This window comes from Phalacrocorax aristotelis, chromosome 9 (assembly GCF_949628215.1).
Source record: "Phalacrocorax aristotelis chromosome 9, bGulAri2.1, whole genome shotgun sequence".
NCBI classification, from domain to species: domain Eukaryota; kingdom Metazoa; phylum Chordata; class Aves; order Suliformes; family Phalacrocoracidae; genus Phalacrocorax; species Phalacrocorax aristotelis.
The window spans coordinates 31,521,722-31,536,066 of NC_134284.1; the positions used below are offsets into that span (position 1 = coordinate 31,521,722).

At 45.8% G+C, this 14,345-nt stretch overlaps 2 protein-coding genes across 5 annotated transcripts in view; one reads left to right on the forward strand and one right to left on the reverse strand.

The window, feature by feature from the left end:
* TRMT5 (tRNA methyltransferase 5) overlaps positions 1–14,345 on the forward strand; it is a 67,610-nt gene that overhangs the window by 8,461 nt on the left and 44,804 nt on the right. The window lies entirely within an intron of this gene.
* The window catches only part of SLC38A6 (solute carrier family 38 member 6), a 46,015-nt gene continuing 38,000 nt past the window's right edge, over positions 6,331–14,345 (reverse strand). For all 4 annotated transcript variants that reach the window (XM_075104160.1, XM_075104161.1, XM_075104162.1 and 1 more), the window contains exons 14-16: positions 13,631–13,775; positions 13,412–13,506; positions 6,331–12,302 (exon numbers count right to left, since the gene is read on the reverse strand). In XM_075104160.1, coding sequence (XP_074960261.1) covers positions 12,222–12,302; positions 13,412–13,506; positions 13,631–13,775 — 321 coding nt within the window. In that variant the 3' untranslated portion in view covers positions 6,331–12,221. The remainder of the gene's footprint in view (positions 12,303–13,411; positions 13,507–13,630; positions 13,776–14,345) is intronic.

Sequence of the window (14,345 nt, forward strand, 5' to 3'; positions counted from 1 at the left end):
CACTCAAGTCCCTGGCACCCTGGCAGTGGCCGCAGCAGCCCACGGAGCAACCCGCAGCCGTGGTGGTGCGGGGGCACCGCCTGCTTCCCCCTCCCAGCGGGATGCCCGCGGATGCTCAAAGCCCCGGGCGGGACGGGACATCCCGTAGGCTCTCCCAGAAACACCAGCAGATTAGTAGCTCTATTTTTCAAGTGGATCCTCTCCCACCCCCTCCAACTTTCATTCAATTTACAATATAAGCCAACTTGGCAGGACAGGCAGGGTCTATATATAAATCCCAGTGGCCATTTCGTCAAACAAACCGCGATGAGCAAATGGCCTCTACACCTGGAATGCGGGTTTATGCAAGTGACAGGTCAGCAAAGCAGCTGCCCTCTTTCCTCGCAGCACAATGGGGATAGCAGAGATGCCATCAGCACTATTTTTTTCCTACCCTGCTGTGCACTAAAAAATTTATTCTAGGAACATTAGGGAGCAGGGGAGTAAAAATAGATATGCAGGTTCAGCAAACAGCTCTCTCCACTCCTTGTGTTTCAACCGTTTTTTGCAGAGAGTAGAAGCAAAAAAGAGATGCGCTACTCTGTTAAACTCTGTGTGTTTGCCCAGCAGCTCCTGACAATCACACTTGCTGCTTTATGGGCTCATTTTCAAAATGCTTCCAGCAACTTGCGCACTTCTGCGGTTCTGTTTAAACCAGAAAAGGTGGGGTTTTAACAAGATCAGCCTGGGTAGGAGGTGGCAAAACATTTGCTGCAACGGCCCTAGTTGAAGCTAAGTTTTGCCTGTCACTAGCGGCATCAACTAACATTAACCATGTGGTAAAGAAAGAAATAAGGCTCACTTTGCTCCAAGACCTCTTGCCCAGGGGTGAGCAGCGTGCAGAGCCGTCCTGGGCGCCCACCCCAGTCCCTCGTGCTCTCGCCACCCCGACCCTGAGTCCCACACGTGCCCACGGCCGAGGCCGGGTGGGAGGCAGCTCCCACAGCCGCCCCTTGAAGCCTTGGCTCAGTGAAGCTGGGCTGAGCACAAACCAGCTGGAGCTGCTGGGATGCAGCAACAAACCCTGCGGCTGCTGTGCCCGTACAATGTGCCCGTCACAGAGGGCTGTGGTGGCCAACTTTGCCTGGCCCCCAGAGAACTGACAGTGGTTAAATAATCCTGGGGTTAACGCTGGTGGAGTCATTTTGGTGAAGCTGCCTGGGAGGTGCCACACTGGTCCTGGGAGCAACTCCCGCCTGCTGAGCCACCCCCTGTGGCTTTTTTAGACCCTCGGGGACAGGCAAGCGTGTTTATGGCCAGCTCAAAAGAGGCAGAGTGACAGGCTTTGACCTCGGGCTCTCTAGCTGAAGGCGGAGGATGAGGCTACAAGATGGGTCACCACAATAGGACCATCACGGGGGGTGAGGGCAGGCCAGACAGCCGTGGCAGGGAGCCGCAGGCAGCTGAGGCATGGGAGGTGACAGAAGCAGCGGGGCTGGTGGCCCCATCCCAGCCCCGCAGACCCCCTGCACAGCGGTGCCACGTGCTTTTGCTCATGCACTCTGCCCTGGGCTGGCAGAACACCACAGTTGCAAGCGGCAGCCCACGAAATCCTTCCTCCCCCCTTGCTCCCTCTTCTCCTCTACTCTCAGCCACCTTCCTCCTGCCCTCGGGGACAGCAGGGATGTGGAATCCTTTTGCCTTGGCCTCTCTTTAGCCTTGGCCTCTCTGCAGCCACAGCAACCTCCAGCAGTCCTGCGGCCGCTCCAGGACCAGCCTGGTTGTGCCAGAGCCCAGCCTGGGCAAAGGCAGCCCCTCGTTAGGGGCCGGATCCTGAAAATTCAGACTTCACTGAGAGCCTTTGGCATTTAGGCTCCTGAACGCTTCCCCAGCAGCAGAATGACACCAGAAAAGGGGACTGACCCTTGGGCACCCATGTCACCCGCTCACGCTCTTTGTGATCACTCAAAGCCCCCCGCTGGCACAGGACAACAAAGAGCTTTTAAATTCACCAAATTACCAATAAAACCTCACCTCTTTTTACAGGCAATATCCATTGGACTCTGATTTTTAGATCTTCCCAGTCAAGCATGTTCCCTCTGCAGCACAGAAAGGGACTTCAATCCCCAGCTTCCCAAGAGTTCATTTAACAGCAAGCTGTAGGGACTGGAGGGGCGACAAGGAATTTTAATAGAAAGCAAATTAAGCACTTAATAACTCACTTCCAAATTGATTTATATGGCCAAGGCTGCTCTGCTACTTCTTCACAGAGGAAAGATCCCTAAAGCAAACACCTTCAAAGGACTGATCCAATTCTCCTTCAAGTCAGGAGAGGCAAACCCTGCAAGTCAAAGATGGGGCTAAAATGTGTGCAAAACCCCCAGACCACTCAAAATCTCCATGTGACAGCTCGCTTCAGCCATCCCCTGAGTGCCAGCTGCTGGAGCCTAACGGGTAACACTGAGCTATCAAAACACTGATGTACACAGAGTTTCTTTACACCTAGCGAAATGCTGTGCTTAGCATTACATTTTTAAAAGACTCAATTTCTCAGCATTAAGGTTCACTTCAAAGCAAGGAATTTCACTTGGTCTCTCCTGGGACCCCTAAAGCCCTCGTGTTTGTATTCCAGCCGCGCAGAGGGAGTGAGGTGTGGCGGGGAAGTGCTCAAGCTAAGTATTTCCCCCTTCGCAGTGCACTGGAGAATGTGCGGTGACACCTCTGCTCAAAGGGAAAGGCCTTGTTTAGACAAGACGTGGCAAACGCGAGGCCCCTGCTCCGGTGGAATGGCTTTGGTGGCTGGAAGAAGGTCAAATATCGACTTTCAGAACACTGAAAAATGGAGGGGGGGGGAAGGTGGGGTGGGTGTTTGGAAATCTGTCCATGGTTTCCATGTATCTTCAGCCTGAGGCTTTGCATCTCCTGGGAAAAAGGTCATTCCTTGGCTTCCGACCCACCAAACTGAACTGTCAGATTAAGGAATGGCAAGACAGACATCTTCGACTAACGTTTGGCAGCCAGGCCAAGACAACGTCTCTCCACCATCATTCGCGTAATCTCCCCTTGGAAAAGGACCAGACGAATGTTCCCGTTGCTCAGACGGTTCCAGAAGAAATGACTTGTAAACAGCAGCGGAAACTGTGCCAGCAAATACCAAAAGGAAAACCGTACCATTTCAACAGTTTTGGAGCTGGCTCCAGCAGCTCTGGCAAGCATTAAAAGTGACCATCTCCACGCAGCTCCCTGCCCCACCGCGGCTGCCAGGGAGCATCCCGGACCTCACAGGGCGCACCTCATGAAGCGCCATCCCCTGAGCCATGGACCTTTCTCCCTAATCCCATCTGGTGATCACGTTGTGCAAGAGGCCTGGTTGCCCTTGACAGTAGCATTGCTTGTGTAACAGCCAAGGCTGTTCTCAACTCACCCCCACCTCGAACCCTTTCTGACCCTTGGGAAGGGATGTGCCGCTGTACAGCTGGCAGCCCCATTAGTCTCAGCACCCACTGAATCTGAAGCAGCCCACTTCCATGCGACAGAGTTTATGGATAAATATGCATTGATACAGTAAAAGGGCTTTTAGCTCTTCTCACCCCGCCTTGCCTTCCGACTAGTGCCTGGCAAGTCGCAGTCTGCAAGCAGGACCTCGCCGCTGCATCGCTCCTGAGAAGAGCACATGTCCCAGAGGGGTAAAAGGACCAATGTCCTGAAGACGTCAATGTGTAGGGCATAAATTCCACCTAAATTTGCTGACAAAAATATGCACGGTGACCCTATACTCAAACATGTAGACAACATCAAAAGGGCAGTGAAGGCTATAACCCGCTCTGGAGCCCAGGCAGAGGAATGGGCTATGGAAATGTTGAGTCTCAGACACTTTCTAGTGACCTCAACTCTCCCCGTTTGATCAAAGAAGTCACCTCCAGACAGACCTTCCATCTGCATCCCTTACGTGCCACGTGTGATTTCACCTATAGCTCTGCACCGCTGAGCTCCAAGCCCTGAAGAACTCGGTCAGCACCCAGTCAGTGAGCAATAGCAGAAATTCCCCTGCGCCCTTACCGAAATCTCAGGGGTCAGCGAGCCTCATGGGTTCCTACGACTGTGCAATGACTGGAAATTAAAATGGAGCGAGAGGAGGAGGAGGAGGTCAGTGTTATTTCAGAAGTTCGCCCCAATGCCTTACAGACACGGGTACCCCTCAGCACAGCTTCTGCCCAGCCTCTCTGCGCCCACATTTGGTACCCACCAACACAAACCCAATTCTGTCTCACAGCTCAGGCTCTTCAAAGCTTAGGCCTGAAGGTTCAAATATCAATTTATATATTTGGAGAAAAAGAACTGAATTGTAGCCAATAAAAAGCATGAATTCAGCCATTTCTCTCTCTAACAGGGATGGAAGCTGTTCATCAAAATCCAGAAGCAAAAATCTAAACGCACAGCCCTTGAGCTATGCCCAGTGCCAGACCTGTAACCAGCTATAACATACACAGGCTACTTAAACCCTTCCTACAGGAGATGCACAGCCACGAGCTGCACAGACCCAGCTGGGGAAACGCTACACTAAAGCCCTGCTTCCAGACTATTGTACAAAATGAAAGAGCGGAGCGTGACCGGAGCAGGTGAGAATAGGGCCTGAGATTTTCATGGCCCTCGACTCCAGCCCTACGGGTTCTGCACCGTCATAACCACATCCCAAATCTTTTCTCCATCCCTGCGTGTAAATCCCATTATCAAGCAGAGCTACCTGGGAGGGTGGAGAGACCGGGCTCCCGGGAACACCGTCCAACTCCGGTCGATGGAGCAGCGAGACCAGGCTCCTGAAAGGCAACAGCCTGTAACAACCACCCCGAGCATCCAGGGCTCATTAACTCTCCGCTGGCCAGATCTGTGATTTGCTACATGATGCGTAGAGCTATAATTTCCACCCCGGGTCTCCAGAAAAGTAGTTCTGCCAGCCGGGCTGATTAGCCACCGCACCAGCCTCCCCGTTCGTCGCGTAAATCTAGTGCCTTCGATTACATCATGCCAGAAAACTGAAATGCAAGTCAGATGGCGAAGGCATTAATGGCAGCGCTGTAAAGGCTCAACAATGCAAACCTTCCTAAAATGAACTGTCTTGACCTTCGCCGGGCTGACAATAAAAGTGTGACATCATGTGCAAACGAGCTTTAAATTTAAACCAGGTGCAGAGAGCTGCCTGGCGTCGCGCGGCTGCTGTATAAACCACTAACATGCGAGCGGCGATGCTGGAGGCAAGAGAAATGCCAAGCATGGACAGGACCCACTCGGCAACAAAAACAGGTACGAGCAGCTGGTGCGGTGCAAGACCAAAGTCTGCATCGCACTTGAAAAAGCCAGGGTTTGTGCTATTTGGTACCAGTTCTAGCCAGGGCAAACATTATTAAGTAAACACGGATTTGCTGATATTCATTTCCACGTGTGTGAGCATTCCTACAGCTCTGGAATCCAGCCAGCAGCACAATAACGAGGTTTTTACATTTTTCGCTTCTATTCAGGGCTCCCTTAGACCTCGCAAAGCACTGGGAGCTGTGCTCACAGGTTGTCAGTCACAGCTGTTAGAAACCACCATGATTTACAGCCAAAAAGCGTGTCCCCGCTCCAGCACCCTTCCAGGGCAGCCATCATCCCTCTTGCTACCAGCCCAGAACGAAATGGCCTGTTTCCCTGGCTGACCCTCACCTTGCTGCACAAGGCGGCCCTTCCCAAAGGGGTTTCCACGAGCAGTTTTCTGCCCCGCCTTGCACTGCCAGGCCAGCCGGGCACCCGCTGTCCGCGGCCGGGAGGCCGTGCTGGCGCGGGGCGGCACACTGCGTGGCCACGGCCTCTGGGACCTCTTCTGCTGCCTCTTGTTTTATAGAGGGGAGCAGAACAGCGCGGAAGAGGCAGGTTTGCTGCCAAGAGGCCACCAACTGCAGTTCTCGCTGGACAAGTTATTTTCTACATCCTTTGTGTTTTGGAGAACAGAGTTCCAAGAGTAGATTTGAGCACTGAGAGCAGACAGGTCCAGGAGGAGCAATTCCTAACAGCTTCCCGGACCATGCCTCGCATCCATTTCAAGCTGGGTGCTGCAAGACACTGCCCGCAGAACAGAGCGGGGACCACACAGACCCTGCGCACATGAAGGAGAACATGTGTAAGCGCACAACTATGCCACCACCACCAAACCTGGAGCGGTTTTTAAGAACACCACCCTCCCCTGGCAAGAGTAACGCTACAGCCTGAGCTGGGACAGCACAACACCGCTGCACGCCAGCAACTAACCGCAGAGACGGCAACGCTCGGTTACTCCTCTAAGCAGGCACGTTACGCACAAAGAAGATGACAATCAAATGAGTTATGCAAAAAACTGTGCTTTATTTTCTGGGTTTTTTTTTTGGAACGTGCCCTGGCTGTTCCACAGGGAATCTGAGGGAGGGAGAACTCAAAAATAGGAAACTTGTACAACATACAGGTTTGACACGAGCTAGGCAAGTTTTCCATACAGATAATTCTTTTCAAGAATTCCAATTCCACATGAAGCACGGTTGGATGACCACTACTGAAACACAAATACAAAAACCACCACCACAAACTGCAAAAATTGGGCAGCGCTTTTGTAATACTGAAAATCCTCTCCCACCAGCAGTCATTAGGAAGTAGCAGTAAATGTGTCTGAAGGCTTTTCAGTATGCAGAGCAACTACAACTAATGCTTTCAACGTGAAAGTCAGCTGTAAACCAACAGGTTCAGGTAAAGTGTTAAATTAAATCTAGTTGGGAAAGGAGTGCTACAGCCATCAATGTTACTTTAACTCCTGGACTGATCTGAATGTCAGTTTTTAATTAGAGAGCACATTAGGGTGCCCACTATAGAAATAAGAATATTCATTTTCATCTCCTTAAGTAGGTTGGTTTGGAAACAACTTGATTACTCTCCAAGTATCTGTAGTGGTGCATTGGCAGATATGGCTGTCTCTCTCTATCTTTTATAGGAATACCAGCGTAAGCCCCATGAAGAACCCCCCCAGCCTCTGGATCCGCAGGACTCCAAATTCCGACCCTCCCTTTGGCTCAGTGAGGGCTCAGGAGCTGGCCTGTAGGAAGAGGTGCACCTCCGCGGTGACGGGGGACATCGCCGGTACTGCTATCCAGAACTGACATACTTCTGACCTCACCTATCGCTTGTAACGCCGAACGCCCATCGGCTGATGCTAATGGATGCATTTCATATTCTTCACAAATAATCCTCCAGATTAATTTTAGGAATTGATTTGCAATGAGACTGGCCATACTGGGTCAGGCAAAATACCCCCATCGGTCCATAGCCCTGCTCTGCTTCTGTCCAAAGGAGGTGCCTGTGGAGCCTCAGAGCAGGCAAGCATGGGCTGACTGCCCCCCGCGTCCCTGCAGCCTCCAGGGACTACTGCCTTTGGAGCACTGACTTGCAGATCCACACCAAAATTATTTCTTGTGCTGCACATAGTATCAAGTACAAGCCCATATTCTCTCTCATGCAAACAATGAGAGCTGCTCAAGGATTTAACAAGCTGCTCAAGGATTTAACATTTGCCCTAGCAGCTCAGTCAGAGAGATCCCATTGCACCGCCGTGTTTTCATCCTCATTAGGAGGATTGCACGGGTCGGAAACGTGGCACCTTGAGTATCTTACACACACCACGTATCATTTAAGAACTCCAAATCAGCACAGTCTTCCCATGTCGCAAAGTTAAGATGTCTCCATACTTCAAAAAGACAAATTCCTACAAGAACAGACATGACGGGCCCACCAAAAAAGTCTGCCTGTGCGTAGCATTGGTCTTCGGTGATGGGCAGCAGTGGGCACGAGCCTGCAGGGCAGGGATAAAGTGGTGCTCTCCCTGATCCACAGCCGCTCACCCGGCTGCTCTCCCGCCAGCGATCCCTCGGGCTGTTCCGCTAATGGCACATTCCCCGCTCAGTGCCATGTAACCGGTGTTAGTGCAAAAATGAAGGGGAAGGTGAGAGAAGGGACAGAGAGAGGATAGGACAGTTTTAGTGTCTCAATTTTCACTATACTGGGGCGCGAGAGAATTTTCAACAAACATTGTCATGAAAATCATTATCTTAACATACCAACTGCTTTGAAACATGGGAATAAACCACGAGCATTTACTGCAATACAAAGGCAGGTTTCGAGCGCTTTTGTGTTGCGGCACTCATTCCTGCAATGCCGTTTACAAGAGACGCTCTCCACACTCAGCTTACCACAGTCCATCTGAAATCTGAGCAGCCTTCAAATGGACAAGGAATGGAAATAGGAGAATGAGAGAAAACAAATCAAAGGCCACCAATTAATTTTCATCTCCTACATTGTTCTGGTTCAGCCGGGGAAAGGCAACCTTTCCAAGGGAGTTCAGAAATGCGGCAGGCCCCTTCATCCATTCCTGTCAAGTCCTCGGAAAAGAAGGTTGGAAAATGCTACGTACAGGTAATAGAGCCGAACCACTGACATTAATAAATCTGGAAATTCAGGGGAAAAGAAATGTCTACAGGAATAGAGAAAAAATATATATATTTAGCAACATGCGAGGGAGCAGAGAGTTCCAGGCTGGAGGCCTGCTTTGCTCAAAAAACTCATGCAAGTGCACAGTTGTAGTGAAACCCTTATACAGACACAACGAACAGAGCAGACTGTGGGAGATGCGAAGGATAAATGAGCATCCTTACTTCGCTTTTTCATTGTGGAAAACACTCCTACCTTTTTCTAAATTTGGAAATAGAAGTTCTTTCTCTTTCTGCCCTTCTCCCTCTCCATGTTTTAAGTTATGTATCACAGCAACTGGAAAGTAGCACTATTTCTAACTCTTTTTCAGATGAAAGACAGCACACATTCTCTAACCCCGTGCTGCTATCCTTTCTGCACCGCAGCCAAAATGTAATAACAGAGCTCCAGCAGAGGTGTGAATTGCTTCCATTCATCCTCACCGAGTATTAACTTCATACGCTGGTATTCATCATTCCAAAGTCTACTTATTAGGACAGTTAGTTAACAGCCAGGCTCGTTAGGATAATACCCAGGGATTAAAAACAATAACGTAGTGATTTCCATAGCATTACAGGAATCAACTGTAAAATTAACATGGTATTTCAGGTATTTTCTCAGTCGCATTCTTTAAGACGATGCACACAAACCCAGCTGCCTGTGTATGAACAGACTGGTACAGTGCACAGCAAGGCTCAGCTTTTTCAGGGGAGGAGGAAAGAGCAAAAAGCTTAGCAAAACTTTGCCAACTCTCTGCACTTTCACAGATAATCTAAGTCTTGTGTAAAGTCTTGCTGGTTAGAGTTTAAAATGAAGTGGCTGCAGTGATTATGAGTATGACTCAATAGCATGCTGCAAGAGTGTATTATAAATGAGAAACAATTACCATAAAATTGCTAATATTCCTCCTATATCCTAGTGTCTGAAAAAGCCCTAGAGTTCACTCACATGAATACAAGTTCTCCCGTTTTCCTAAAAAGCTTTGGTTCACTCAGATAGAAAAATCACTTCCTGATGTATGGCTGTCATTGCTTTCTCAAGGTACCTTTTTATAAGGTAAATATTTAGCTTTTTACACTAGTGCCAGAGACACCCCGAGTGCCTGAATCCCTATAGTATAATGAAGCCTGTGAAATGCAGCTATTAGAGGGCAGCCACGTCTGGTTACTGAGAGTTAAACAAGCTGCGAGAACTGCAAGAACTAAGGCAAAACAGGGAGCCTCAACCATTAATACACAATGATGAGAAAGTCTGATCAATCCCTTGATCAAAGGAGGCCAGAGACCTCTCAAGTTAGAGGCATCCCCTATGTGCACACACAAACTTTAACCCACTGAAGCAAAACTGCTGGGCAACGTGTGAGGTTTTATGAAAAAAAAAAAAAAAATAAAAAAATGCTATCCAATGGCTGCTGCTGCTCAAACAAGGCAGTCCCGCTCTGACCACCCCCCTCGCTCTTCTCGTTCCCTACGTGATCTCCCTCAGTTCATTTTGTTGGCAGATGATGTGCCACATCTCGCAGTCATGTTGGTTTTCTACTAATTAAACACGGTGGCCAGGAGCCACGGCCACTGTCACAGAAGCAGTTGCAAACTTCTGGCCAAGAACAGACGTGCTGTTTCTGGTGCTGACAAACTACTGGATGGCTCCCCTCGTGTCGTGAAACCTGTGCTAGAAACTTTACTTTAAAAATAACTGCAATCTTTTCCAGGTATCCTTTCCTTTGGGATCCCACCAAAACTTCTGAGTTAGTTCCCAGGCCTCCCCACACATGTCTATTTCTGTATTAAACTCATAAGGAGGATATTCCCCAGGCAAAAAGGATTCCTGAAGCAGTACCAAGCTGCACCACCTGGGTGCCTTCAGGCTATCTATTAAAAATGGAAAGTATCTTATGGATCCTGAGAGAGCCAAGCGAACTGTTGGCATGAGAAATCCTAGTCTGTCAGCTCAGGAATAAAGAAGGTAATTCCAACTCTGCTATTTGCTGCTCCACCCTATTAGACAGGTGAGGATCAAGCACATTCAGTCAGGGTTTTGTTAAAGTTGGCACACCAATCAGTGCTTTCCAAATCCAGTGTGACTTAATTAAATAGGCTAATAGCACAGACCCACTGCTAAGAGGTTAGAAATGCCAGGTGCTGGGGTACCTCCCCTATCTCAACTGATAAAACCTGAGTCAACATATTAACAGAACCATCTCAGCAGGACTTTCTAGCAACAGCCAACTAATTTGCTAACTGTGCAACTTATGGACAGAAAAAATGTCACTTACCAGCTGCTTTTGTATTACATAAATGTATTACTTTGCTATGATTCACTTGTGTCTTATTCCATCTCTCAGATGTAAAAGTGCTAAGCTAAATTAAAAGAAATACTGCATCTGGAAATAATGAAGAACTTTCCCACTCTCTTTAAATCTTGCCATTTGAGGCTGAGGTCTAATTTCTTAACTCTACACAAGCCATTTCTGCAGAGGCTCAGCTTTCTTAGGGCATGAAGTCTCTGAAGAGATTAGGCTATTTTAAAGACATGAGATCCCATCTGATAGAAACAAATTTTAAAAACCTTACCACAATATCAGCCACTGCTTTCATTCTACTAATATGAGGAACTTTGGTGGTGGGCACTCAATGCCATATTTAACAGAGCCCAGTTGGTGTTGAAAATTGCATTCACATTTCATTTAGAAAGAAAAAAAAAAAAAAAAGAAGAGGAATTACAAAAGGGTATGTGGAAATTTATAAAGATCCGAGATAAAATTAGGGTTCTGTAAACGTAAAATTTCCTTTCTCTCCAACAGAGGCAGAATTTCACCTTTCAAGCCAAAACCTTCTCTGACACACAACGGTACATAAAATATAGAAGCACTCTACTTCCAGTTTAAACACTTGTAAAAATGGGAATGAGAAGAGAAAAAGAAAAAAGTCTTTCAGTGGGAAGAATACTGAGGTACACTGAGTAATATTCAAAAGTAGATATTAATTGAAAAATGTCTATTATTATTAACTGCAAAATGGAAATACTTCCTAACACCACTAAAAGCTGTTATGCTAGATGGGCAAAGCGTTCTAATTTAAAAATTACTTCAGTATGATTCAAGTGCACTGAGGTATAAGAACTGTATTATAAAAACAATTAACAAATACTATCACGAAGTGCCCATTAAACTGGGCTAAGGCAGCTGTTTTCTGGATCCATGTTAGGATAAATTAGGGTAAACATTTGGAATCAGGAAGTTCTTAATATGAACTGGCTGAAATTTTGGAAATTATTCAAGTAACAGAAGTCTTTCACTGTTTAGGAGAATGTGTGTGTTATCGTAAATATACACGTCACGACACACACATCGTGATCGATGTAATATCTATCCATCTCATTGTCTTTAAAAGAGAAGTTATTTCAAGGCTCTGCTGTTGTTCACCATGTGCACTAAACCATTTTTTGCATTGCAAAATTCTGAAGAGATCTTTTTACCTGTCAGAATTACATCATTAAAAACTAATATTTTAGAATGGCAAAGACTAGTTGTACAATAACTGAGGAGAGTGACTCAAGATTAAGGAAGGAACATTGGTAACGCAGTGAAAAAGAGCATTATTGCTTCCACAGACAGCTTTGGTCAGTGTTTTCTTCAGGACGTCCAGCGTTCATGTCAGTAGTTTTGACACATCTCTGGTTCTTGCTGTCCTTCTGAAGCTCAGTCAGACAGTGACAGGCTGTTATTGATTAATCCAATTGAAAATTATTAGAACTAAACTGAGAAGGCCAACACAAATGCCAAAAATAACCAGGGCACATGCCTGTGAAGGAAGAAAAGGAAAAATTAATGCTTTCCTGAAGGAAGCATTTGACATTTCTAAGGCTTACAACTAATGATGAAAAACCTATATGAACAAGTTTAAATACTGTCTTTTAAAATAATCTTTAATGTTTCAAATTACTCAATCTTCAAACACAAGGTATCTGCTTAGCAGAAAACTGAACTAAGCCTGCTCTGGGACAGTTTGATGGGGCACGCTCAGAGCAGTCTGGTTTGCTTGCCCACACTACCCACCTGCAAAAAACCCCCCATCACTTGCCCTTTACAACTCTGAACAAATTAAGAAACTGAATTTGTATTTTACTCAAAACATAATTCAAGTTTTAATAGCCAGATGACAAAAAAAACACAGTTCAAGAGGCAGCAGATTGCTGATTTGTAACAAGGCCGCAAGTCTGTTGGAACCAGTCAAGACTTTAAATGATCAGAGAGCATCATTATTAGATTTTCTTTCAAATTCTCTCATTTGTCAATACAAGAGCAGCCCTCTGAATTGTAAGAATTCATAGAAGGACTACGTATAAACAGTCTGTCAGCATTTTAGCCACTGTCATGAAGTTATTCTGCTGAGCAGTGGTTAAAGTGAAGACAGTTACTGTGCAAAAAGCAGGCTGCTGCACAAATTCCAACTAGAACCTAACCTATCACACCAGAAGAGAAACCATAAAACAAAGAAAAAAAAAAAGGGGGGGAAGATGTTTTTGAGAAGGCTTACATAGAAAACAAGCATAAATACTGTTTCACTAAAATGCAGTTTGGCTTTGTCCCAGCTGCCCAGACAACATCAGAGTAATGTGTAAGAACTGAGCAGAAGTTGGATTAAAAGTCAACATCTGAAAACTATAGGGAAAAGCACGTATTCAGATCAATGATCCAGCATACAGACACACTGCTAGTGAAAAATCTCTTATGAAGGAGTTTCAGAAGGACTAGAGCTATCATGAAGGATAGAAGAAAATGCTCACAGATTTTGTGAACTGCAGTGGAAACAAGAACTTTGCCCCTTGGATTACGTGCTCTATGGCGTATGAAGATGCATCTAAAATAAGGCTGTTTAAATATAATTAACACTCATGAAAAAAAGCATACCCCAATTTTCTGTGGTGATAAGAAGTCCTCTCTGCTAAGTTTAAGATAAAATAGTCCAGGATATACAAAAAGCAAACATGTTGATGTGGTAGAACCTTTAAAAAAGGAAAGTAGGATTTTATTTAAAGCAAGACTGAAGCATATTAGCTTATCAGAATACTGAATTATTTGAATAAAAGATTAAAAAAACAAACAAACAAAACAACCACAATGACTTACCAACTACTCCAAATAAATTTTTAATGTCTGGCACGTACACTGCAAACAATACAACAATTGTATTCAGTGTTAAAGTGACAAGGATATGGCAAATCCACGACACAGGAAGATGAGAGAAGAATACCATCAACACAGCTTTCCTTGCCTGCATAATATGAAAAGAAACATTGCATGGGTAAATACATACATATACATACCTTTTAATCTTATCTCAATTTCATAAACTTAAGAATTACATCATTCCAGATGTGAAAGAACATTTTAAAAATCAAAATGCAAAAAATTTAGTAATAGCTAAACATTTTTTCTTTCTGTGGTATAGAATTTACTTTAGTATTAAAGCAGCATTTATCACGTGGCCATTAGACTTAAGGAAGTAGTCCTTTTTTTGCAGGGACAAAAGAAGGGGGGGATAATGCTTTGTCTCTTTGGGCATGCTTGTTAGCAAATGTCAGCATGTTGCCAAACTGATATGTAATCTATACACTACTTCTACAGGCACAGTTCTGCATGCACAATCTTTTTTGATTATAATTGAATGAATTTTCAGTTCTGCCATGGTATTGATAAACTAAAGTAAGTTTTTTTGGTGAAATAGGTCAATATGTGTTTTTAATTTACAGTTAAATTGAGTTTTCGAGTATAAGTGTGTTTGTGTGTGGGTGCGTGCATGTAGAAAGGAAAAACCAAGTCAGCAAAACTCAATTTAAAAGGG